Here is a 27237-nt window from a genome sequence, read left to right on the forward strand (position 1 = left end):
CTGATGAAAAGAACTACCTACTTCTGTTGTTAGCAGCTCTCGTGCAGGCATTAAGTAGCATAGAAGGCCTTGTATGGTCGCTCTGCACCATGAGTGAATTTCACTAACAGAACACCATTGGGTCTGACTCTTCCCACAGAGCGCTAAAGAAAGGGGAGCAGCGCTGCTTAAAGAGGAGGGAACGCTCCTCTTCCTCGCCCTGGCTTGAGTTTGTAGTGCTCCTCCACAGCTCCCCCTCCTGTTTCAATGCACTTGACCCCTCATGCGCATACACCCATATGCATCAGGAATGTCTCCGCTGCAGCCAGCTGAGAGACACCGGAATAAAACCAGACCCAGTGAGAGAAGAATCAGGCCCAACGACAGCTCAACACCTAGCAGTGATTCTGTAGCGACAAATTCAACATCTCAGGATGCATGAAATGTTGGGGGGGTGTGGAAGGAACTGATTTTACGACTGTACCTGAATTAGCCTGTCCAGTGATCAAGCACTTTGCTGACAGTTGAGCATTACAGGCCTGAGCCAAAGCCCACTGAAGTCAATGAGAGTCTCACCATTAACTCCAGTGGACCTCTCTGTCCAACGAAGAGGGATTTTGTTTTGCAGTTGTTGTGAAGAGGATATCTTGAAACCCAAGTCCAAAGCATTCAGCATTACAGATTTTAGTGTCAACGTTCCCACAGATAATTCAGGTCTCAAGTTAGAGAATGGCATGTAATAACTTTTGCCCCGAATTTAATGCTACGTTTGTAAAATGCCGAGGAAGCACGTTTACAGGCCTTTGTAAAAAGCGTTAATAATGGAGAAATAGCAATGAAAACAATTATTTTAAACATCAAAATGAAAATATTCCCCAAAAGATTAATGTTTAGGTGCCCAGATTAATACCTGTGCTTAACTTTATGCACAGGAGTTGTCCCTTTGACTTCAATGTGACTTCATGCCTGTGAATAGTCCAACTATGGCAATAAGTGTTTGCAGGACTGGGTCCTTAACTGATGCACATGGAGCTATCAAGCCCTGAGTAAGACAGATCACAGAGTACGGAAAGGACCATATTATGTACAGGATAGGTAGTATTTTGTTCCAGTAATATAGATTTCAAATGTATATTTATGTAGCCTTAGCTCTATTAATCCTGAGATAATCTAGAAACTGGGAGATCAACGGCAGTTGCACCAGTGTAACAGAGAACAGGACGTGTATCCCAATATCCTCAAATTCCTTGTTCAGGATGCTAAAATAGATCATCTAAGTTAAACAGGAAAGAATGGGAAATGTCCGTCAACAATCAAGATAAAGTGAACGTAGCATAAAAACAACCAACCAAAGTCATCTTATTTCCCTAATGTTGATCAAAAGTCACCTTATTCCATCCCTCTGACACAGGGTAAGTACACTGTCTGTGCTATTCCATCAGCCGACAGACGTAACAGTGTAAGAGAGAAAACCTTATATATTGTCTGGTCCTTTTTGCCAGCAAACAAACATGTTGCTTCACCTCATTCCTGTCCTCCAGTTAATTTGTGGAACAGATCTTCATCCAGTGTTTCATTTTGGTCTTTGGAACGAGTTGACAGGAAGATGTAACCTCCAATGTATTCATGGACAATCTTGCAATCTGCACTCAGGCACGTGAAAGCAATGGACACATTCTGATCAAACTCAATTGCAACCTAAAGAGAAAATGAACAACAAAAAAATCAGTAATGAAAATAAACAAGATCACCTCTGTACCAGTGATCACATGAATCTTTAGAATAGACTGAGCCCAATAAATACTGGCTGGTCTATAAATACCTAAATAAATAGCTGGCATTGCTAATAACAGTGGTGTGGGAAAAGGATTTCTGAATCTGCAGTAAGCCTTTTCCCCCCATCTGTTCAGTTAGAGCCCTCTTGTGGTCAAATCTCCCTTCAATGTTTTTACAGCCCAAACAAAAAACCATATCACAGATCACTAAGGTAACTGGGGAAGTTCCCAGCTTTTAAATGTCTCAGTGGGAATTTTGCAAACAGCATGAACGACCCTACTTTGAGGCTGTATACAAACAAGTTAAAGAACGTTATTATTTAATTATGGTTCATGATGTCATGTGCTGAATCTAAGTGTGATTTGGGGGCTAGAACTCTAGTCGTACGAAGCCACAAAATCCAGCTGAACTGGCTTTTGGGCAATTCTGCCTCCTTGTGATCCTGGCCTAGCAGCTCCTCACCGCACCCTGGCACACAAGGGGCATTCTTGGGGGGGAGCTGGAGCATCTCACATTTCCGTTATCCCTGGCTTCTGGAAAGGCCCTTGGAGCTAGGGGGAGCCAGGTGTAAGCTAGAGCGGGGGTTTTCAACCTTTTTCTCGCTGAGGCCCCCTCAACATGCCATAAAAACTCTATGGCCCACCTGTGCCACAACAACTGTTTTTTCTGCATGTAAGTTGCTCAGGCATTGGCTTCAGCCCTGGGGGGCAGGCCTCGGGGCCCCAGGCTTGAGCCCCATGCGGTGGGGCTTCAGCTTACTGCCCTGGGGCCCAAGCAAGACTAATACCGGCCCTGCTTAGCAGACCCCCTGAAACCTGCTCGCAGCCAGGGGGCCCCGGACCCCGGTTGAGAACCACTGAGATTATGTCTCACTAATTTATATCAGGAGTTAGGCTACTCTCTGGCCCCTGAATCTAGGATTCACAAAAGGCTTAAAGCCACCTTTGCCCTCCAATTACCAAATCCTACACTGAGCAAAGCTTGGCTGGACCAAGGAAGCTGAGAATCTCTGTAAAAATGACATTGTGGCAGTCCATATTTACCCCTCTCTCAGTGACTTATGCATTGAAGTAGCAGAGCCTGAAGATTATTTCCATTTTAGCCCTGCAAACTCAGCCTGGGATCTGAGAGTCAAGCTGGGTTCTTTCTGCATCTCACATCATTCCCAGAAATCAAGATTCTGCCTCTGGAGTGTAGAGAATGATGGGTCAGGCAGACCGTAATCCATCTGACTATGCTATCACTTTACTGGTAAAGCATTAAAAACACGTTGGAAGCTGATTCTGCTCTTGAGTTCACCTGTACCATCCCAATGAAATCAGGGGCAGAATTTAACTGACGGCCGAATTTGTCCCTTTTCTAGTGAATTACAATGAGCAGATCTGACTTAAAGGCATACAGGGAGACATGTTAAGCAGGTGCCATTTTTGCATTTTTCTGATTTTGCTTTAAATTTCAGTCTCTGCCTGTTAAAAAAAAACAGCATAATACCAATGTTGTATGCAGTGTCGTTGTAGCCATGTCAGTGCCAGGATATTAAAAAGACAAAGTAGGTGAGGTAATCTCTTTTATTGGACCAACTTCTACTGGTGAGAATGTAGCCTGATCTATAGATTCTTGTATTAATTATATTGATTACTTAAGAATTTCCAGTTATCACTTTGAGGGTTGACAGGTTCTTGTCCCAAGATCAGGCCCAGTATTATTAAAATTATTGTAGAGGTGGGAACCCCAATGTGCACAGTTCCAACACTCACACTATAGGAAAACGTCTATATTTACAATAATTTATTAGTACATTTAGCACAATCACAAACACCCCAATTCAGTAAGATAGATAGAGATAATATAGAATGTCCATTGCACATCCATGTACTCTTACCATCCCTTGTAGAACAACCTGAAATGTTAGCCATCATCTTCCTCATCACCATCACCAGTGGGCACCATTCTGGCACCTCCCAAAGGCTACATCTCTCTCCTACTGTCTGCAGGCTGGGCTAGAACTTGTATAATATGGTATGCTGATGCCACTATGTCGAACGCCTATTCAGAAGGGGTTCCTCCTCTCTTCCTTACTTGTATTTCCTCACCCTATTAACGTTGAGGTGCCCTTCTCCTATAGGTTAGTATATCAATGATCTCAACTTATTATCATATATGTTAATTCCTTGCCAGGGCATTCTTGTGGGCAGTCATCTGCAGATGTTAACTCATGTTCCTGTGGTTGACTGGTGTCGTTATGAACAAAATTTCCCCATACACACACTATTCTCAGTTCCCCAAAATGTGGGGGTTACCATTGGGCCATTTATCTGTGCCAAAGTTCATAGGCCTCAAGCGTTATACTAAGTGCTGAAGCGAATGTCGTACAGGGTACAGGCTTATAGGTTCCTTGCATTACTGCTGAATATAATAAAGGTGGAAAATAGTGAAGACAAGGCAGTGAATATAATAAAGGCAAGCTAGCCCTATGGGCTAAAGACAGACAAGCTTTCAAGCTTCAAAGAGCTCTTTGTGGCTCGAAAGCATGTCTCTCTCACCAACAGAAGTTGGTCCAATAAAAGAGATTCTCACCCATCTTGTCTTGCTAGTGTAATACCAAGTCACACAAATGGATTATTTAATAAATCGACATCATTTTTAAACCCCAAAACTAGTCTGATCTGGTGAAATCATCTTCAGGTGATTGCAACGTAGGAATCAGACATGAAGAGCTGTTCTGATGTTACCTGACGTATTTCCCAGTTCACATTCCACTGCTTCATACTGGAGAATCTCCACGTTGTGATAGGATCCCCAGTGGCTGCATCGATCCTAATCAGCCTGTTATAGGAAATTCCCAGCAGATCATCTTTCTTGCTTCCTTTAAACCTGGGGTGGGGAAAGCAGATTCATTCTGCAGCACGTTTCCCTAGTGAGATATTTCACCTGTCCCATATGCAAGTGTGGCAAAAAGGGGGAGGAGGCTTCCGCTGCCTGGCCACAGGTAAGCCACAACGCAAGCGCCCAGAGGCAGCCTGAGCAACGCAGGAGGTTGGAGCAGTAACGGGCTTGAATCAAACCCGCTGATCACAACGTCCTGGAGCTTGGGAAAGTTTGGCTCCTTCTCTGCTGAGGTGCGTAGCACAAGGCAAGAATATGGCCTGGTAAACTATGGCAGTGGCTATGAAAATACAGCAGAAGAGTGTATTCTCATGGGAATGTAGCTATTCAGCCACCAACGTTTTAGGGAAATAAAGGAGGATTGTATGAAAAATACAGGGAAAAAAGCTCATTTTAAGGGACATGTAAGAGTGCTGGCTTGTAAACACAGGCACGGCTGGTACATCTTTATTATTATTGTTACGATTTATCTTATGGTAGCACATTGGCACCCTAGTCATGGACCAGGACCCCATTGTGATAAATGTTACACAGAACAAAAAGGTGATTCTTGCTCCAAAGAAGCTGATACAGGGACACAGCCCCTTTAAGCCTGGGGCTGCTGGGAGTTGTAGTTTCCACACAAATCACATAATGGAGAAGGGGGGTCCATTGACAAAGTGTCATGTGACACCTGCAGGAAACTATATAAAGGAATGCTTCTGCCTCACTCTGGAGGATATGAGCATTTGAGGTAAGACCAAGGAAAGTCCTTCCATGGGAACTTGGCAAGGGGCCCAGGAGATAGCTAGGAAAAGCATTTCCTTCCCCCCACCCCCTGTGTGACATTGATTCTATTTTGGAATCTCGTCTAAGATCACACAGCTGGCCCTGCGGGAGAGGACTTGAACCAGATCAGAGAGAGAGAGAGAGAGAGAGAGAGAGAGAGAGAGAGAGAGAGTGAGTGTGTGTGTGTGTGTGTGTGTGTGTGTGTGTGTGTGTGTGTGTGTGTGTGTGTGTGTGTGTGTCATCAGATAACTGCCTATCAGTTTACAGAACATCATTACACAAATATGTTATCTACGCTACAAAATCATGCATTTGTATCACAGTTTAGGACCTTTGGCAGAATTATTGATGAAACATGGGACAAAGTGCATCCTAAATTGTCTTTATACAGGACAGTAGGCACCAAATAAGGGATGTGCCTTACTGGTTTTTTTTTTTTTTGCTCTGTAAATTTTGCTGAACTTTTTGGGGAGAGCAATTGTGACTCAATGGTCTAAATTCTGTCCTCAGGTGCACCCGTATATCCCTACTGAAACCTTAGGAAGGCCCAGAGCAGTGGGAGATGGATGCTGCAAGGCAATAACTAAGAGCAGAATTGGACCCTATTTGTTCGGACCCCAGCTTCCAGCTGACAGCTGAGGGCAGGTCTACACTATGGGGCTAAGTCGACCTAAGTTACGCAACTCCAGCTATGTGAATAACGTAGCAGAAGTCGACATAGCTTAGGTCGACTTATTGCGGTGTCTACACCACACTGGGTTGACGGGAGAAACTCTCCTGTCGACTTACCTTAGTCTTCTCATTCCGGTGGAGTACCGGAGTCGACAGGAGAGTGATTGGCGGTCAATTTAGCAGGTCTTCACTAGACCCACTAAATTGACCCCCGGTGGATCGATCGCCGCTCGTCGATCCCCCAGTAAGTGGAGACAAACCCTGAGATATGGAGGAGCTGACAGTTTGCTATTTGAATGCATATAGTACGTAATGAATTGCCAAAACAGGTGTGATGCTTAAAAGAAATGCAGTGTTGCATCGAGTGCTACTGGGAAAGAGCAGGAGCGATGAGATGCAATGCACAGTTGAGAACACGGAGGAAGAAATGGTGCTTTTTCATCTTTGAGTTTGTGTGAGTGATAAGTCTAGTTTATTCCTCCGGGCACCTTACTTCAGTCAAAACTCATGTTTTGTACAATGCCGAACACAATGGGGAGTAACGGGGCTCCTAAGTGCTACCACCTAATAGAAATATTATTACTATTTATTACTTGTATTACCGTAGTGCCTAAGAGCCCTTGTCCTAGGCCAGAACCCCATAGTGCTCGGTGCTGTACAAACCAAGAATAAAGCTGGTCCTAAAACAGCATGCAGGTTTCCAGAATTTAAAAAGTGTTCTTAAAAAAAAAAAAAAAGTGTAAGATCATGTTCTTAAGAACTGTGATTCAAAGGAGTCTCTGAAAATCACTGACCAGGAAAACAGCAGGGCAGTCTGACATTATTACCTTACAATGTAGTATGTTAAACCGAACTCAGGGAGGGACTGCCACGCCTGGATAAAGCGCAACTTGGCTTCCACTAGCGGCATCTGTGCCACGTTTTGATGGGCTTCCAGAATGCGGGCGGCCAACTGAGAGAGACAGGAGAGAGGAGGATTTCAGAGGGTTGATGAGTGCTGTGCAAAAATGTCCTTTGTTTTCTTTAAATAAAATAGTATCAGCTCCAAGGCCACGTTCAGACACAAATGGTTCAGGAGGAAGTAGTCGCTCTCCTAAGTAAACAAGGTGCTGTATTCACTCAGGGACAAATCCTGACCTGTAGCCTTGTTCTGCTCAGTGCAGATCAGGAGAGTCTGGGGCATAAAGATACCTGCCTGATCCTCATTCTCTGCTGTGCTGGGATCCAACATAAAGCAGAGCAACCTCAGGGCTGCTGTATTTTAGGTTTGCTGCCCACCTCCCCTAAGGAGCATTCCATAGCTGGAGACTTCTGGGATGTTAGGAGGCCCCGGCCACTCACTCCCCCTCTTTCTGGCCACATCCCCTGCACTGCAGGCCAGGTGTCGGGTGGTGTAGGAGCTCCTACGGTGGCCCTTTGCCACCCAAGGATTCCTCTAGGCATGCAGGAGCCTCGTGAAGCCAGACCTAATGGATTTATGACTGTTCTACCTTGCCTGATTGGTGCAGACCAGCTGGCGTGCACGGAGGGAATCCGGCCCTCTGTCGATTGTTTGCCAACAAAGCGACAGCACAGGAAGAGCTTTTAGTTTCCAAGCTGCACATTCAGTACAATATGGCCCTCCGATCCCAGCTAGCCTGGAGCGACGGCTCATTCCATCACCCTACGCTGCCTCAGGCTAGCGATTCTTTGGCTGGCTCGTTTCTGGTTCTCATCCTACATCCTTGTTTTGGCCCGGTGCACTTCCCTGTTTCTGCTTTGTGCTGGGTCCACCTGCGGCTGCTACCCCGACTTGTGGCCTGGTGACCGCAGGAGCTCATGGCGTGGAAACTGAATTGCTGTGCGCAGCGTCACTCCTGAGCCATCCTGCTGGAATGCTAAATATGCTGCCAAGGAGCCCTGCAGAGCGCTGGGGAAATGGACCCCGATCACCTGCAGATCAGGTTTAAAGCCAATGAGAGAAGCAGGCTCCTTTATGACACCAGGCTGTTGTTACATTTGGTACGCATTCATGCCCTTTGCAGTCACTGCACTTAGCAAGCTCTAGGGCTTCATTTGCACAATCTAGTAACAAGTACATCGGTGCAAACAAAGGTGCCCTTTGCTAGGGAGCCGTTTTACCATGCTGATTCCTGATCTAATGCCAGAGGGGCTGGAAGCCCATGAGGCCTGCAGCAGGGGGCCCCTCTGAGGCTGTGGCCCTATAAAGGAGAAAACCCTACGGTGAGGGCTGAGTTGCAGGTAGCTCTGCTATCTGGCTTTGGAGAGGAGCCTGTCCATAAGTTCTGGGAGGAATGGGCTGACTTGATTTGTTACATGCAACAATTCGTTACTCGACAATTGTAACTTGATCAATTCAAACCCACTCAGTGACAAACTGGTACAACTTGGGGGCGGGGGGCGGGGAGGGTAAAGCTGCCCGGCAAACTTTTTTTTAGTCCTCCCAAAATTTTTTAGACTTCAAAACTTTTCCTATTTTCCAACAGGATTAAACCGAGCCCTTTTAAAATGAAAAACGAGAGAGAGAGAGAGATCAACCCTTCACCCTAGAATAGCCAAGAGGTTCAAGTCCCTGGGCTGACTCAGGCAAAGCACAGCCTTAAATCTGGGCTCTCACATCCCACGCGAGTGCCCCAACCACTGGACTATTGGCTATTCTGGGAGTTGGTGTTTGCAAGTACGTACATACTTGCGCCCCCCTCCTCCGACCTAAGAAACCTTCTTGCCAAAACAGACCCTTTCCTGTGAAAATTTCCTGTTTCAGAGAATTGGCTTTTTCCAACAAAAAACAGTTTAGACAAAAAATTTCCCGACCAGCTCTGCTAGGGGGTGGGGAACCACAGGAGGTCTTCTCCTCCTCTCCCGGTCTAGGGGGTTGCTGGAGGATCCTATCTACCTAAGGTACAGACAACCTTGTCCCTCGTGCAACCTTCTGGGGTGCCAGCATGATCAATGGGAGGCAGCCACTGGCTTTGGAGACAGAGGGATGGCTGCAGGGGGCTTCCTGGGAGAAAGCAAGTGTTGAGAGCCTGTCTCTGTGCTTGTTTTAAAGAGACAGGCCTCTCATTAAACACGGAGGAGAATTATTGTTGTAAGATATTCCTGGCTGTGGCAAGGAGCCCCTTGAGTAGTCTCCCAGCACCGTTCTGAGCCAGTCTGACCCTGGGCTCCACCCCACAGTGTATCTGTCATCTCTCCTTTCCCAGGGGCCAGCCTAACCTCAGGGACGCCAGCCGTACCTGTTTGGACTTGTATTTTTTGGCATATCGTGGTGAGACAAAGCGTTCCGGTTTCATGTCCATGCTCTCTGGATCGGAGACCGCCTGCGGAGATGTGCTCCGGTTCTTCATCTTCAGGAATGAAAGGATTTTATGCACCTCGGGCCGGTAAGAGCTGTCTGCCATTGTTTTGCCTTTGGCAGCTAAGACACAAGCAGCCATCCAGCACGCATATTGATTCTCCTGCAATAAAAACCCCCAATCGTTTGCAATTACTGGCCAAATTCTTGCCATTTGTTGCTCACAAGCAGTTCATTATGATCATTCTACACCCAAAATTCAAGCTGTGCCGATTAGTTAAGTTTGGACACATAGATCACATGTATCAATGCTACTCTCTGATTGGGCTAGTGTAACTCAGAATCAGCTTCCCGGGACACGATTACCGTAGTGAGTTCCAAAGCTGCTTCCATGGAATATTCTTGGATGTTTATTTGAAATCAGCTGTTAACATTCCTGCTTGGTAGAACATTCACACAGGGCCTGACTTTGAGAAATGCCTAGCATCTGTAGTTCCCATTGACTTCAGTAGCAACTGTGGGGGCTCAGCATAACTGACTCATGGACATAAACAGAACAGAAGCAAATTCAATATTTTATCCAAGTGAATATTTGTGGGAAACAATTTCCTGGCTCCAGCAGTGGCTACTGAGCCTACCGAATAAAATAAAATGCTTTGGAATAGAGCCAGGAGGATATTTTCCAGGGAATTTTTTTTTTTGGACCAGAATGAAAATTTTCACAAAGAATCTTCACTTGGGTCCACATGTTGTATTGAAATTTGTCATTAAAATAAAATTCAAAAAATGTGTGTGTGTAAATCACTCTTACTTTTCGACTATCCTTCCCGCTGCCCGCTTTTCCAGTGGGAAAAAAGCGAGGAAAAAAATGTCACTGAAAATTTCAAAACAAAACATTTTCATTTATTTTGAAATTTTTCACCATGCGCTTACTTGTTTCAAATGGCTCTACATGTGAATACGTGAATGAACTCTGTTTTCTCATTACTTTATCCCTTCTACCAGCCCACACCCATTTGCCTGTTTTGTCCACTTGTGGCATCCTATCTGACATACAGATTGTGAGATCTCTGGGGCATCTTTATTTATCTGTACAGGGTCTATCACAGGTGCTGTTCTGTGACTTGCCTTCCCAGGAAGTGCCATAATAAACATCCAGAATAAGGAATGTACTTTATGTCTCATTACTCACATTATCGCATCTCAAATACACTTCATTCATGCCATCAGCAACAGGAATTAGTAATTTAATTCCAAATTTTCTCCCGGCTACATTTACATCTGGTACAACTTCACATCCTAAATGACAGAGGGACAAAAAGAAATGAAGGATACATGTATTTAGTTAACATCAGAGGTGCAGTAACTATTATAGCTGTGGAAAGGCGGTGTTTAATGGATCTTTTTGAGATCCGTGGGCAAGATTTTCAAACATTAGCCCAAAGCACGGCACCTAAATGACTGGTCTAATTTGCAGAAGTGCTGAGCACCTGTAGTGCTAAGAGCACAATGTTTAACTTGAATCACAAGAATATGACCAGTGAGGTAAAGAAGATGTCTGAAATTTTCAACATGGATCTTAGCAATAATTTAATACAGCATTATAATGGAGACGTGTTTAGTGGAATAGGGTAAAATTTCCAAAAGCACCTAAGTGATTTAGGAGGCTAAGGCCCATTTTCAAAAAAGTGACTAGTTTTGAAAATGGGTCTTGGGCACTTTTTGGAATTTTACCCCAAATCCTCTATTAGCAGTTTACTTTTTTGCAAGGACAGGGGTGAGAATTTGCCTTAAACATACAGTATAAATATTTGGAAACAGAAGTGTCGCAAACAGAGGGTCTGATCTTCATGGCTGTAAGTTCTCTCAATTTCCACTGAGTTCAGTGGCCCTCAGCACTTTCCAAGTCAGGCCAGATAGGCTAGGAACACTTCCTTTTGGGCTAGTACAGTTCAGCTGGGCCTCTTTCTGCAGGTAAAGCCTGTATGATCAGGCCCCAAATAGGCCAATATCTGTAAACAGCCGTAGGATTAAGTGCTACCATATTGATCTTTTAGTATACAATTTACAGTGAGTTCTCGATTAATTTTTCCATACTATGAATGAAATAGAGTAAATATGGAAAAGGAAAAACAAATGCCTACCTTTTAGGTTTAGCTTCTCAATGGGTTCTCCGTGCCCAGCTTCCTTGTTTTTAAAATAAGATACTGAAGTGTCTTTAAAGACAAACCAATACTGCTTGAAGGCTTTTAGCGTTAGCTTCTTGGGCCTACAAATAAAGAGGATGTGAATCAGTTTTATGGCTTACGTTACAACCTACAAATCGCTGGGCCATAGACTGCTCTCAGATACACCAGTATAGATCCAGCATAGCTCCACCGAGGTCATTCATTTACTGACTTGAGAGGAGTTACTCATGATTTGCACCTGTGTAAGTGAGAGAAGGCTCAATCCCCATTGTCCAGAACAAACTCCAAGTTACCCTGAAGTCCAGGGATGTTTATACCCAGAATATTGATTAAGGTCCATCTTTAAGTTTTACATTAATAATCAATATCAATCTCTTCTAAAAAGGCTAAATGAGGTTTTGTCTGATAAATACACTACTGCTAATACAATGTATACATTAATTCCGATGCTCCACTGTGGTTTCCGAGGCCTTGTCTATATTACAAAAATTGCATCAGTTTGACTAAATTAATCTATACTTTGATTGTACAATTTCTGGGGCAGGAGCTGTCCTGTTGTTCAGTGTTTGTACAGCACCTAGCACAATGGGGTCCTGGTCCTTAACTAGGGCTCCTAGGCACTATAATAATAAATAATAATTTTAAATTCATCTAGTAAAACTGCTGTAAACCCCTCATCGACACACTTAAACCAGTTTGACTCTGGCTTTAATCAGTTTAATTTAATTCAGTACTTTACCAATGCAAGCTAACCCTCTTAAACCAGTTTAAATGCATCTGCCTTAGGGAGGAGTTGCAATTGTTTAATTAATTGAGTAACATTTTCTCCAGGACTATCCACAACTCAGTGTGATTCTCGTCTTGTTTGTACTGGTCTAAATCAGGAGTAACTCCACTGATAAGACACTAGCAAGAGCAGGATCAAACCTAATATGTTTGAAGAGACAATCACTATTTTAAGTTAAAAACACAATCTACTTAAAATACTGTTGACTTGAGTAGTGAAACCCTTCATGTACAAATTCTAAAAAGTCATTATTGATCTTTAAGAATTACAGAAGAGTACTGTCCATTTAGTACTGGAGCTGATTGGGAAATGAGAATTTTTCCATCTAGAAAATTTTGACTTTTTGTCAAAAATCTAAAAAACTTTTTGGCAATGGACAATATTTGGTTTTCATTTTTCTGATGGGGGAAAAAACCCCAAACCACGAAAACAAAACCAACAAACATTTCAGAGGAAAGCGGACACCAGCTGTGAAAACTTTTGTTTAGTCAAAAACCCAATTTTCCAAAAAAGAAGTTTGGACAGAAAATTTTCAACCAGCCTTACTTATTACTCATTTAAAATAAAAAATATAGTCCGGTAGTTCTTGGGCCAGATGTGAGCGAACTACCCAATATTATCACCCATATGAATGCAAATATTGTTTTCCCAATATGTTGCAATGACACACACTGTGATTCAACATGATGCATGTGAATGCATCTGTCAGTGCAAACATGTTCAGGTTTGCAAAACTGTGTATTTAGCAGTGCAACAAAGCAAGTATTAGTAACAAAACACTACTAGCCTTTTAAAGGAATGTTTTACATCTAATCTGATTTTCATATATCCTTTGAAATGCCTTTGGTTTACTGTGTGATTTATAACATTCTTAATGGTTAAAAATAACCACTGAATGCTGTCTGAAGATAACCGCCTTGTTGGGGAGGTGGAGGGGGAAGGGAGAAACAAACAATCCATTACTAAAACTACAGAACTGATAGCACTTAAAAGGGTTGAGTTCGCTTTCATCTTAACACACCTTGAAAGCGTCATGACTGTTGAACTGATTTCTTTACTGGAAATGACCAGGCAACTTTCATATGCAAATATGACAGCTATACATTTCAGGTTTATTTGAGCCATTTAGCAAGTGAGGTCAGTGCAATATGATTTGTCCAGAGAATGAAACTGATAAATAATCCCACAATAGAAGGCTTTGTTTCTCTAAAAACTGGGTCCGTTTTGAAACAACAAACATTACAAACGTTGCAGTCGCTGTGATGTGATTCAGTACAACATCCTACTCATGATCATTTGTAATGTGATGATGGAATTGTACTTTTTGGACTGTTTCTTGTGCAGGTTACATGTTATTAGGCTTGGCAGAATTCAATTTAAAATTATTATTTTTTTGACATTTTTATTTTAAAGCTTTTTTCCCCAACTTTAATCAACTTAAATTTTCACAGTTGTGGGAACCTATAGGGGTTCAGATGATGGGAAGGTCAGACAATTATTTAATGACAATAGATGTTGAGATTAAAAAAGTTTAAGTTTTATAATCATTAACACAAGTTGTCCACATCATATGTCAAAATATACAAAGTAAATAGCCTTAATTCAAACTCTAATAACTTCTCAAGTAGCATTTTTCTTACTTTGCCTATCTGCAAACTTTATAATCAATAGAAATAATTTTTCATCGGTTTGTGGGTGTATGGTGAAATTGACCTTTACCAATAAAAATCTAACCCTTTGAAGGCTAGATATTAGAGACCTGATTCACCACAGCATTACTCCAATTTCAAACCGGTGTAACTCCGTTTGAAATCATTTAAATCTGGCCCCCTGTTTGTGTTAATGTTTCTAACCAGCTGTAATATTTCAGTATTTACTGTTAAAAATATTAGAAAGAAATGCAAGATTTTGAGGAGGACTTTTCCCCTTAAGTTATACATTTTTGGAGGCAAAAAATAAAAAATTGGTTTCACACTGGAAAAAACAAACAAACAGAAAAATTGGAAAAAACAAAATTTGTGAACTATTTGATTTAGAAAAAAAGGCAATTTTTTTGTCAAAAAAAGTTTTGATGGAGAATTTTCAGTGAACTCTGTTATGTATAAAGGGCCAGCTCTTCAGTAGATGTAAATCTGTTTAGCTCCCTTGACTGCAATGGAGGTACACTGATTTATACCAGATGAAGATCGGGGGGAAGAAGCAGCAGCAGCAAAAAAGGACATTATGCCAAAGTGCCAGTTATGGAATTTGTTATATACACTTATCAGATATCTTCACTGCTCTCCTCAAAATCATTGTTAGAGATCACTTGGACAGCATTAAAAGGCAACAAAACTGAAGGAATCTTCACATGCATAGCTTTGTTTTTTGTTCAATCTTTTTGTGTTTACTCACCTAAAGAGCCTGAGATTATCTGCAAGTTTCGGTATGTCTGTAATGTCCTCCTAAGGATAATCAAGGATAAATTTTATTACAACACACTTCCTAAAGGGCTGTCACACCCTTCAGGTCCTGCTTTCTTACTAGAGTTCTCAGGATATAAAGCTAAGGTATTTGATTCAGTGACTTCAGTGGGAGCAAGCTCGGGACCCCAAATGACATACCAAAATGTTATCCATTTTTCCACCTTCCAGCGTTACTTCCAGATTGGAAAGCGCAGCTTCCACTTCGTCTACTTCAGATTCATTTGTGAAGTCTTGTGCCTCTGATGATAATGATAACTTGCTTAAGTGATACTGTAATAAAATATAGAGAGTTGGATTGAAAGGCCTAGTTTATTTCAAAAACGTACTGTAAATATCACTGGCTACCTGTAAGCAAAGACTCTGAAAAGAGTGCAATCATTTTTCTAGGGCGGGGTCCACCTGGTGTGGGCCTCCATAGTGAGGAATTAGGATGGAATTTCCATTGGCTGTAAACAGTGGGGTAGATACAATAGGATTTCGAATACAATTATTGCCAAAGAGCTTGTATGGCGAATGCCAATGGTGACATTCCACTCTTGGATAATTCTACATTTTGTCAGGGTGCCCCCGTGACTAACAATCTCACCCTGGCCCAGCAAGCTTTTCTAAAAGATGTTCTGGTTCAAACAGGAATTATGCTGGGGAAGTTCTATGGCTGGTTGTGATGGGGTATCCACCCCCACACAAGGCCTGCAGGGGGTAAGCGAGGCCCAATTGCCCAGCTAGGCTACACCTGGAGGAGGACCCAGGGAGCAAGGAGGACTAATTAAAGAGGAGGCTCCACTGGACAGGAACAGGGGGAGCCTATATAAAGCCCATAGCTGAGAGCAGAAGGGGCCAGGGCAATGGAGGATTCCCTGACCCCAAATGAAGTCACTCTAGAAACTGAAGAAGAATCTATTAGAGAGGGAGAATGGATACACAGGGCTCGTCTACACTTACAGAGCTGCAGCATTTAGTGAAGACACTACCTACACTAGGGGTATAGATTTCCCCCTGAGCGATGTAGTAGTACTGATAGTTGTTTGTAGTTGTGGTGCAGGTCAGGGCAAAGTAGGGGGAAAAAAGAAAAGAATAGAAGCAGATGATATCAGTAAAAAAGCAAAGCTGAGGAAGGAAATAAGCCAAAATGTTCTATTGGTAAGATCCCTAGCCAAAAGATATAAGCTTAGATGATGTTAACCCTGTGAAAGTAGCTGCTTGGATTAAAACAAAAGTGTAGGGGATATTGCAAGAGTTAGGAAGCTGCGAGATGGTCTTCTAGTTGAATGTAAAAACAAAGAGCAAGCTGATAAACTGCTAAAAACTAAAATGCTAGGGAAAGTTAAAATAAGTTGCCAACTACCAAAGTATTTGACTGAAATAAAGGGGGTATTAGATGGAGTGCTATTAGAGCTGACCAATGATGAGATAACCAAAAGCATAGGAGAAGATAAAGTATTAGTAAGGAAGTGACTAATGAGTAAACGAGAAGAAAGCAAGCCATCCACAGCTGTACTGATTACATTCAAGGGAGCGACTCTACCTGGGAAAGTAACACTAGGGTTTCAGATATTGAGAACTAAGCCATATAACCCCCCTCTCTTCAGGTGTTATAAGAGCCAACGGTATGAGCACGTAGTGGCTGTTTGTAAAGGGAAAACAAGATGTGGTAAATGTGGGGGAAAGCATTCCTATGAAAATTGTAGAGAAGAGACAGAGGTCAAATGTAGTAACTGTGGTGGTAACCACAGACTGGCATATAGAGGGTGTATTGCGGCAAGCTAAAGAGATGCAAAAGACAAAAACTGTCAATAACATATGTGAAAACTGTAAGGAGACTTTCAAAGCATCAGGTGGAGAAGAAAGACAATCAGCACAGAAAAAGGGGAACTGCAGACATAGCCTTGTTCTGTAAGAATATGATAAACACCACATAAGGAATAGGTGATGATCTACCAGTAATGAAAAAAGAAAGGTTTATTGCATTAGTGATAGAAGTGATGAACTGTATATCACAAACTGGGGGGAAAAAAGTCAGAAAAAATGAAAAATTATCACAAGGGCAATGAGAAATACTTGTATATTAGCAACTTGTCAATAGACCACATTCGTGCAATTTTGAATGAAGTGAATGGTGACATATGACTAGTATGGGGATCTCAATGCACACAGCCTGATAGCACATGGTCAAGAACTAAAAGAAAATATCCTGGAAATGAAAGCTAAACCAGATGTCATATGTACCCAGGAAACCTCTGTCATGCAGAGGTGGATTAAGGTCTGCTGGGGCCCTGGGCTGGAGCAAGTGGGGGGGCCCCGGCATTGGAACCGTGATCTGCCCCACCCCTTCCGCCGCAGCCCCACCCTTGTTCCACCGTTGGCCCCACCCCATTCCACCCTTTCCCCCGAGGCCCCGCCCCATTCCACCCATGGCCCCAACCCATTCTGCTCCTTCCACCTCCCCCACTGCCGTTGCGACCCCAAGACCGGAGAAACTCCGTGCCGCAACGGGGAGTGAGAGCTCCTCCAGCCTCATGGCCTCGGTGGGGGGAGATTTTTTCGGTAGCCCCAAATTGGCCAGAGCCCCTGGGCATGGGTCCCATGCAATAATCCACCACTGCTGTCATAACAGCTGAACTAGTAGCAATAAATTAGATCTGGGATGTATGCCCAGCAGCAGTGGTAATTTTTTTCAGATTCAATCTCAGGCCTTATGGCAATAAAAAAGGGCATCTCAGTACATAGAAGTGATTTAATCAATTAAGATATTTCTAACAACAGAGTTAGTACAGATGGGGATACGTGTAGCATTAGCTTGGACCCCAGTGCACACAGAATGAAATGGCAGACAAAGCAGCTAAAAGAAATGGAAGGTTTGACATAGAAATACACTTGGGGAAACGTAGTACAGAAAAATGGAAAAGACGAATGGCAAAACAATTGGATTAATGAGAAAAAGAGGCAGAAGATTTTTTGAATTGTGCCCTAGAGTTCAGGATTACAATATACGTCAGGGCCTGGCTAGGGCGACGGAAATGCTTTTATTAAGAATACAATTTGACCATTGTGGCTTAAACAGAAATCTTTTTCGAATAAAAAGTCACGAAGGTGGACTATGTTCACTCGAAGGTGGAAGAAACAATCCATCATCTTTGATGGGTATGTCGGGGCTTTAATAAAGAAAGGGAACAGCTTTTTGAGGAAGTCAAACATCTTAAGGCAAAAAAAATTACATGATGTGATTTAGTAAAAGAAAAAGGCACCTGAAAGACACCAGGCAGAGCAAGAGGCTAAAACCCGCTAAGTATTGAGGAATTCTAGTTGGTGGCAGGTTGTGACTATTCAGTCAACTCTGCTACGCCATAACAAAGGGAAAGAAAAGCAAGCAAGCAGGGGGCTAGAGAGAGGAACTGCAGTCACTCTCAAGGTGAGAGACGGTAAGGTAGGAAGTGGCCAGGGATACAGCAGTGAGGTTCGGGACTGTGCAGACCTTGACTGCTTGTTGTAGGGTCTCTAGGCTGGAACCCATGGAGAGGGCGGGCCTGGGTTCCCCTACCAGCCACTGAGCAGCGGCACCATTACGGAGCTCTCAGAGGAAGGACTGCCTGGGACATTGGGTCCTGAGAGACTTTGATACCCCGGAAAGGGAGGACTAGAATGGCCTGGCTGGAGGGGCAAGCTACAAAGCGGGAGTAGTTGAGTCCCAAAGGAGCAGGACAAGGAGCGTGATGCAGTGAGCAAAAGCTGGAGGGATGTTGGACTGGCAGAACTAATCCCCAGATGCAGCCAGAAGGAGGCGCTCCAGCAGCAAGTAGAACACCCTGTGACACCTGTGTTATACAGGAGGTCGGATCAGATGATCACAGCAGTCCCTTCTGGCTTTGTAACCTACAAATCCACAACTCCAGCCTTCAATCCATACTCTGGGGCAAACTGGATCTAAATTCTGCAGCAAGACTGCAGGATTCTGTGGCACTCAGAGGTGGCAAACTTTGAATTCCATGGAAACTCCATTTTAAAATGAAGGGGTTTTATCATCGACTATTATTTGTGTTGCAGTAGTCCCAGTCTCGGACCAGAACCCTGTAGTGTTATATCACCACAACGCTATTCCTTGTGCTATTTATTGTCAGGTTAAACTCAAATGTACTTGACACTGTCCCCACATTTTCAGTTTTCAATGTGCTGCAGATTTTTATATTGCCAAAATATAACTGCATTGTAGAAACCCTCGGGGGCAAAGTGGGATTTTGACAGGTAGTAAATAAAGCAATTTTGTCTAAAAACTCCTTCCAAAGAAGCCATTATTAAAAGGCTACCCTGTAGGCAGTTAATACTGAAGAAGAAATGCTTTCTGAAATGGAAAATAAATAGCTCTGATTTAATGTGGGTTATAGTTGCTTTAGAAACTGTTAATAAACGGTTACATAAGGCATATGTGTTGCATGTAAATAAATGGACATTGTTTTAACCTGAGCATGAAACACTTTACAGAATCCAACAATCAATCCCTGGAAGAACTCTACGCACAACTGCAAACTGCTCAAGTCAAGGAATTAGCTCGTGCTCTTTCCATTACGTTCCTGCCCTAGCTTGTGTTTACCCCCTTGAGAAAACCGGTTTTTCAACTAGGATCAAGTACATGCCTGTAATGCAGCGAAGATCAACATTTCTTCCTCTGTGCAATCGATTTCTTCTAATAGGATGGCCCACCGGGCTTGTTCATATAGCTGGTTTATTCGCACCGCATCATACTGGAGGCAGAGATAAAATGCTGCATTAGTTCATGTAGGAACTCCTTGACTGGAGGAGACAATGGATGAAATTCTAGTCCCATTGAAGTCCATGGCAAACTTCCCATTGACTTCAGTGGGGCCAGGATTTCACCCCACGTTTTAATCAGACTAGAAAGCACATTCCTTTCAGGCATTTTAGATAAATAACAATTAATTCACCCCCCCAAAAAAATGTTAAAAAAGGGCAAGATTTTCAGCTGGCATAAGCCGGTACAGCTACAATTTACAATGGAACTTTCCTGATTTACACCAGCTAAGGATCTGGCCCTAATTAAGTGATGTTTTTAAAAATAAAACAAAAGCAGAACTCAACTTCCTGTAATCTTGTGTAAGTCACTATCAGTGCAGATGCAAAGAACTAAGGCGCAAACTTACCAAAGCACTCAAGTAACTTTAGGAGCCTAAGTGCCAGTTTCAAAACTGACGTAGGCACTTGAGAGTCTAAGTCCCATTAAAAGGCAATGAGACTGAGGTTCCCAGTGGCATTTCAATGGGCGTTCGGCACCTGCATACCTTTAAAAATCTGACCCAAAGTGACTTTTGCAAATGAGACTTAGGCTCCTAAGTACTTTTGCAAATGTTACCCCGATTATTCTTGTTGCCCACGTTGAGAGAAATGCAGGAAATAAACAAGCTCTTTTGAAAGCCTGACCACTTCTTCTGGTGGTCTTTGGACCAGGCCCTTATAGTTAAGAAAATCTTTGAGACATATCTTGGCAGTGCCACCTTAAGGGCCCGGAGCCCAGTTGGGGCTACCCTCCCTGCTCACAGAGCACTGCATGCATCCTGGTTGAGTTCAGTGTCCTTGATGGGTTGCTGTCTGGGGGCTGGAATCTTTAGTGACTCCCGGGAGGGAGGCTGGGGGTCAGGTCTCAGCTCTGGAGATCTGGAAAGGGGGAACAGAGAGGAACAGCCCACTGGGATGCAAAACCCCTCTGGCATGCAGTCAGGAAGGGAAGAGGAAACAGGACCCCCAGTGACAACCCCAACAGGTAACAAGAATGTATTTGAAGGGGGACAATCCTGGGGACACAGCTCTGGCCTCTCTCCCATTCTTCTGGCCTCTCTGGACCCAACCCAACTCCCAGTGGGGCGAATGGGAGCCTTTCCACTGATTTCAATGGAGCAGTATCAGGGCCTTTGATACAGGAGGGGACCAGGATGTGTGAACAGCCACTTGGGTATCAAATACTCAGCGAAGGGGGCGAACTCTTAGCTGAAAGATCCGCAAGGAGCAGAATTCACTGAATATGAAACTTCCGAGCAACCCTTTATTGCGTTTTAGCTAGGAATCGCAAGAGGCTTGTGCTGCAGCTCCTGAACACGAAAGCTGGCCAAACAAAGAGAAACGACAGAAACCAAGAGTTAAGAGACTCTTACCTTTGGATTCAGATCAAAGAAAGTGTAGTACTTAAAGCGTAAGAGAAGCTGATCGTCCTCCTGGACGCTTTGTTCCATAAGCGATCGTGATGAATCCAGCCAGCTGGAGAAAAAACAAAAAATAAATTCAGTTGTGCCAGGAAAACAATGTCAGATACAAAGCTACAGAGTAACTCTAATGAACGAATAGTTTTGGCTCCTACAAGCACAGGCAAATTCACATAACTGAAGCACACTGTATTTTTGCATGGGTGTCTAAAGTATTTAAACAAAGGAACACAAGAACTACCAGGCTGGGTCATAGAATATCAGGGTTGGAAGGGACCTCAGGAGGTCATCTAGTCCAACCCCCTGCTCAAAGGGGTCAGACCCCACATCCACTCAATCCACTATGTTCTTTTTCAACACTAGCTAGGTCCAGTTGCTTCAGAAGAAGGTGTAAAAAATCCTGCAGTAGGCAATTATGGAGTAACCTGCCCCCCCAGAGAAGTTTCCTCCTGACCCCCTACTAGCGAGATGTTATTTAAGCCTTGAAGTATGAACTTTAAGCACAGAAGTCAATGGGGCTACTCATAAGTGCTTTGCTGACCAGCTCCCTCAATGACTAAATGACAAAGTAAAGGCTAAAAGATAGGATCACTGTCAGTGTGCAGTAGGTCAGCTTGTGGGATAACAAATCCTGATAGACCCCATCTAACAAGAGCACTTTGGTGGTCATCTCATGCCAAAGCATGCACCAACATCATCGTATGTCAGCAAAGACCTAGGAGTAGTCTTTGTTGGGGATGAAGAGCCAGCAGAGGGAGCACAACACAGTCATTTTTGTAAATCTTATTGAGTAGAATTTGTCTGTGGCCTGCAGCAGTGCATTGTTTAGTCAAAGTGCATTCCTGGGAGGAATTACTGATTTGCAATGATTGAGAGGAGGGGGTGGAGCCGCTTAGGTGACAAAAAGCTAAAAAAAATAAATAAAAAAAAATGCAGTTTTCCTTTGTGGAAAGTGCTCGCAGGCTCAGTGATTCCTCTGCCAGGTCTTCAATTATGGCTGAAGTCTAGGCGATCCTGCTCCTCTGCATGCATGACGCATGATCTACAGAGGATGTGGGTCTGTTACAGCCTTCACTTATACGGCAACTGCCATCTTGGTCAATACACTAAGGATTGAAACTGGGTCCTCCAGAGCAGAAAATATAAGTCTACAGTAGGGCTGATTGAAAAATTTCCATCAAAAAAGTGTTTTTCTGTTAAAGTCCAAGCTCTTGAGTTTGGCTCTTTAGCTCAAGCTGTAGCAGGTCACGCTTTTAGCTCTGGAGGTCCCCAGTTCAATCCCCACTGTGTCAATGAAGATGGCGGCCATCACACATGCCCTCAGCGCTTTATTTAAGGAGAAGCCACCATTACTCGATAGAGGGCCAAATTCTCCTCTCAATTACACCAATGCGATCTTACACACTTCAGTGGATTTGCAGTGGTCTGATAAAGAAAAATTTAGTCTAGTGTCTTTTTATGTTACGTTGCTGAACACTTAAAACAAAATAAGTGGCATAAAGGCAAAAAGTAGAAAGGAGTCAAAGAAGCATTTATGAGACGAGAGCTAGATCAAAGGACCCCTTTTAAAGATACCACACAACTAAATACAAGAATTAGGTTTTCAAATTCTGTGTTTCATTTCTGAAAAGGCTGGATTAGTGTCAATTCAGCTAAGCGAGCTTACATGCCAAAGAGAAGCATCCTTACCCTGCATTAAGTTTGGCTTTGTCAGCTAAGGTCCGAGGCTGATACATTTCAGCCAGTGTTTCCGGAGAACAGTTGGGATGGCTGAAGGCGAGGATGCTGCAGTTCGGTGCGGTCAGAGGGCTGTCACTGAACCAAGTAATAGTAGAAGAGACTGGTGTTCCATTGACAGGATCATAAATGGGAATCATAGTTTTACTGTATAAACCAGGACTTGCTGCAAGTTAAAAAACAATCATGTATTATTATAAGGGGAACTGGTAGTGACCGCTATCTTTACATTGCCTAGCACTTTGTTACACAGGATTCTAAACCATTTCTTTGAGAAGCTCTCACACCTCCATTGTTCAAAGCAGGCCTTAGATATTTGCCCGGGGAAATGCCCGCTGGGTAGAGAAGTGCCTTTTCTTTGTCCCATGAAATTCCACTCAGGTTTGGCTGATATATAAAATGTTAAAAAAAAAAAAATCAGCAGTTCCATTCTCTCTTTTGCAGCATGTCAGAAATGACTGACCATTCCAAAGCTGGGCTCACACTGCCAACGAAGGAGCAGCATATACTGTTTGCAGGGTTGGGGCCTTCGTCAGATACCCTTTTTGTCTGTGTGGGTCTTTCAGGAGCACCGGGACAGAAAAACTATTTAAAAAATAGTGATATAAAACCACAAACGCTGGCATGGAGACTCAAAGGCTGGGATAGGACCTGAAACTACTTTCAAATCATTTAAAAAAAAATCTGGCTAGATTTCACGTCAACAGCATCCCTTTAACTTCTGCTTCCCTGCACACCTCTCTGCCTCCTCCTGTTTTAACTGCACAACATGAAGAACTGTTTCCCCTTCCTCGGCCTCAAAATATTTCTCTTTAAAAGAAAAAAAATCAGCTGAATAAAGTCCACCTGGGTTTTCGTTACCTGGTGATCCTGAAATCACTGGAGAGTTGTACAGGTTTAAAATGTCTTCTATGACGGGTTCTTTGGTATTCTTGTCTTTTTTCTTTTTCTTTTTCAAAGTATCTTCCGACTGTTTCAACAGAGAGAGTTCTTCCGACCGTCTAATATCTACAATGATAAGTGCTGAAGTTAAGGCTACGGAATCTTACTAGATAATGGCCAATAAAAACCACACACGGCAACGGCACTTGGGGCTCCTCCGTATTCAGGGCTGTATCCTACAACCCACAATCCAGCTGCAAGTAATAATCCACTGCTAATTGCTGCTTGGGAGAAATCCATCATTGGCATACCAAGATTGCTGTGGCTCAGGACTGTAGTATGTTGACAGGGCTGTGTGGGGAAGCAGGATGGATGTCCTGGTCTGAGCAGTGCTACACGTTTCTCAAGCACTAAAATTCACTTCTTAATAGGAAAGAAATAAAGGCAATGGGCCTGATCAATTCTCACCTCATTTATGCTAATGTACTCCGGGAGTAACTCCACCCACCCTGCGGGGCTACCCTGTGGTAAGGCCGGTGTGAGAGCAGAACGGGGCTCAAACTCTTCTGCGCACAGCGTGAAAGGAGTTGGTGGCTTCAGCCACCTAAAGCCACCCTCAGAACTCTCACTAATCAGCAGCCACGTGGGTCGCAGGAGAAGCTCCTGATAATGTTATGGATCAGGGATCTGTAAGGGCGGAGACTCACCCTGTTAGCCAACCTGCACTGGATACTGAACATAAAAGTCTGTGTTCTCTTCAGAAAGGTCCAGGCCTGTGGTCTGGGACTGAGGTCATAGAGTTTAGGGCCAGAAGGGTCCACCAAACCTCCTGTATAGCACAGGCCATCAACACCACCCAGCCACACCCACACCAAGCCCAACAATCGGAATGAGACCAAAGGATTACAGCCCTCAGGAGACTAAACTATTGTTCTCTGCTGCAGCACCGTGGAGGGACAGCGGTGCACCAATGCCTGGGGCCCTGGTAGTGGCAGGGACGTGATTAAGAGAGCTATGTCCACATGATCTTAGCCAGCGACCCTCGCCCCATGCTACAGATGAAGGCGAAAAGCCACCAAGGTCACTGCCAATCTGACTGGCGGAAAATTTCTTCCCAGCCTCGAATACGAGGGGTCTCTTTGAACGTGGTAGGAGTTTTGCATGAGTAGGGGCTGCAGACACTGAGCCAACAGGAAGCTCTGAAACACAGCTGCAATCAGAGATGAAGCGTCACTTACTGAGGGTTTTGCAGATGTCACCGACAGCCTTGAACACCACCGAAGAGAAGCTGACCTTCAGCCTCACGGTTTTCATGTTCGGCAAGCAGAGGCGCAGCATCTTGTGCTGCGGGGTAAAGAGCAGCGTGGCATCTGCCTGCACCCCACATTTATCCAGCGTCCAGTGGGTCTTCAGAAGCCAGCACTTCTTCTGCTCCCACCAAAGAGCGTAGTCTGACCAATCCCGGGATAAGTCTAGGGCAATATCAAACGAGGGAATGCAAAGTGCGCGATCAGTAACCAACTATAAAGCGGATCCACTCAAAAGTCTTGTTTTGAAACACGGAGCTACAGATCAGACGAACAATGAGACTGTTGTTACCATAGTACAAATATTAATAATTAGAAACCCTGAGATCAAGGCCCCAGTATGCTAGACACTGTACAAACACCCAGTAAGAGACAGTCCCTGGTTCAAGTTCCCTGAAGAGGAAAAGGGAATTAAACAGGGATCTACCATCTCCCAGGTGAGTGTCCTAACCATCGGGCTATTCTAGTGTAGGGCTCCCTCAATCTCGCCTATTGCTGTTGTTCCTCTTTAATTTAATAATTAAATATTAATTGGGCCAGAGAGCGTGGGGATGATTCTGCAGCCTAGTACACCTGAGAGGTGACAGATCCCTGTTCCAATCCCTTCTCCCACTCAGGTGGAGGAGGGCCTTGAACTGGGGGTCTCCCACATCCTGGGATGAGCACCCAATCCACTGCAGCTTGGGAGGGAAGTCCCACCCCAGCAGTTTTGTGTGAACTCACCGGAGGGGCCTGAGCTGGGAGGCAGGCTCAGAACCCACCTACTGGATTGGGCCCCTGCACGCGACTTGGGAGCTGCACACCCCTTCCCCAGTTTGTAACTGCTCCAGGGCATAAGCAGGAAACAGGCATTCAGAGGCCTATCGAGGCAGTAGTGTGCACGCTCAGGAAGGAGACGGGCACTCAGAGAGGCTGCAGTGCACCTGCCCAGATGGAAAAACTTGCGATACCAAGTGAGGTTAGCTACTACAGGGTTAGGTGGCAGCCGAGTGGGAAGTTTGTGGATTGCAGTGGTGTCTGTGAAGGGGAACAATATCTGTATTATGGGAAATCTAGAGACAATGACATTTATAGTCAATATTTTTTCAGGTATAGTTGTATCTGGAAGCTCCTTCTTGGCCTGTATGGATCCAACTGCAAGATCAGGGTCCTGGGATAATTATTTCAGGATGCAGCTTATGTTAGTGGCTGGGACACTGGATTGTGACTCAGGAAATCTGGGTTCTATTCTTGTCTCTGCCAGTGAACTGCTGTGGGACCGAGGGCAAGTTACTTCACCTTGCTGCATCTTTGTTTCCTCTCGAACCTTTCCTCTGCCTTGTCTATTGAGCCAAGGAAGGGGAGGCGGGGGAAATCTACACATGTAATTTCAATAACAGCATGCAAATTAACTCTCTCTCTCTCTCTCTCTACTCACTGATTTGTTCTACTAATTTGAGCATCACTCCACCAATATGTAGATCTCCCGAGACCCGAAGCGTAAATTCCTTTTGCTCTTCTTCATACTGATGATCGACTGTGACAATGAGCTCCCAAGAATTGGATCCATATTCTTTTGAGGAAGTCATCTCAGCAACCTCTACTGTGAGTTCTGCAGAGTAAAAGAAAGTATAAATCAACAGATGTTCAAAATAAAATGCATTTAAACAAAAATAATAATCAAGAAAGAGACTTAATTAAGGGCCTGATGTGGGCAACAGCTCAGACAGAGAAATAGCAGAAACTTAAGCAGCGGTGTGGCATATGTTTCCTCCAGAATCTGCTCCCACTGGATTTGAATGATTTTAGCCACAAAGTCAGGAGATATTTCTTCAGAACAGGGGGAACTTGAACCCGTGAAAGAGCAGAGACAGCTCTGTTCAAGCAAGCTTCCCACTCCCCGAAGAAAACCCGCTGATCACGACTTTACAGACGCTATGGTGGAGGCTGTGAAGTTTCGTCACTCTGTCTATGTAAACTCATGAATTCCATTTGATTTTATGCGCTCTGTTTATGACTGTGACCGTCAGTGTGGATTATAGCTTCCATTTTATGGTAGAAAACGCACCACATCTGAAAATCTGAAACAGCGCCATCAGCAACTGTATAGTCTTACCCAGATAGCTCCAGAGGGGTGCCAGGCAGAGCCACTAGCTTTTAGCAACCCTCTGCCACTCAAAGTGAGGGAGGGGGAGAATGGAAAATCCCCCAACCTGAGAGGAGAAGCAGGAAGAGGTGTCTGACCCCGCTTTTCAAAGGACAGGCTCTCTAGCAAAGGGATGAAGACCATCACCGGAACGAGGAGA

At 43.9% G+C, this 27237-nt stretch overlaps 1 protein-coding gene across 4 annotated transcripts; it reads right to left on the reverse strand.

The window, feature by feature from the left end:
• Positions 1-1327: 1327 nt before the first annotated feature.
• FERMT1 (fermitin family member 1) lies at positions 1328-26523 on the reverse strand. 4 transcript variants are annotated; one of them, XM_024196512.3, is made up of 15 exons: positions 26370-26523; positions 24884-25117; positions 23625-23771; positions 22716-22929; positions 20979-21081; positions 19449-19556; positions 14959-15090; positions 14750-14799; positions 13805-13816; positions 11524-11648; positions 10572-10678; positions 9321-9542; positions 6909-7033; positions 4488-4629; positions 1328-1677 (listed from the first exon to the last, which is right to left on the reverse strand). In XM_024196512.3, the coding sequence occupies exons 1-15, from the start codon at positions 26518-26520 to the stop codon at positions 1504-1506; spliced, it is 2046 nt and encodes a 681-aa protein (XP_024052280.1). In that variant the 5' UTR covers positions 26521-26523; the 3' UTR covers positions 1328-1503. The 4 variants fall into 4 exon arrangements, with proteins under 4 accessions (XP_024052280.1, XP_024052278.1, XP_024052279.1 ...); XM_024196510.3 differs by lacking the exon at positions 13805-13816 and adding an exon at positions 8047-8067 and having other exon boundaries at positions 23598-23771; positions 26370-26520; XM_024196511.3 differs by lacking the exon at positions 13805-13816 and having other exon boundaries at positions 23598-23771.
• Positions 26524-27237: the final 714 nt, after the last annotated feature.

The sequence above is a fragment of the Terrapene carolina genome, unplaced genomic scaffold (genome assembly GCF_002925995.2).
Source record: "Terrapene carolina triunguis isolate 2854851 unplaced genomic scaffold, T_m_triunguis-2.0 Scaffold132, whole genome shotgun sequence".
NCBI lineage: Eukaryota > Metazoa > Chordata > Testudines > Emydidae > Terrapene > Terrapene triunguis.

Excerpts from the sequence above, each read along its gene's own strand:
- FERMT1 (XM_024196510.3), bottom strand. The coding sequence starts at position 26,520 with ATGACTTCCTCAAAAGAATATGGATCCAATTCTTGGGAGCTCATTGTC. Across the intron at positions 25,118-26,369 it reads CAAATTAGTAGAACAAATCA|ACTTATCCCGGGATTGGTCA; the intron begins GTGAGTAGAGAG and ends ATATTGCCCTAG. Across the intron at positions 11,649-14,749 it reads GATAATCTCAGGCTCTTTAG|GCCCAAGAAGCTAACGCTAA; the intron begins GTGAGTAAACAC and ends CTTTATTTGTAG.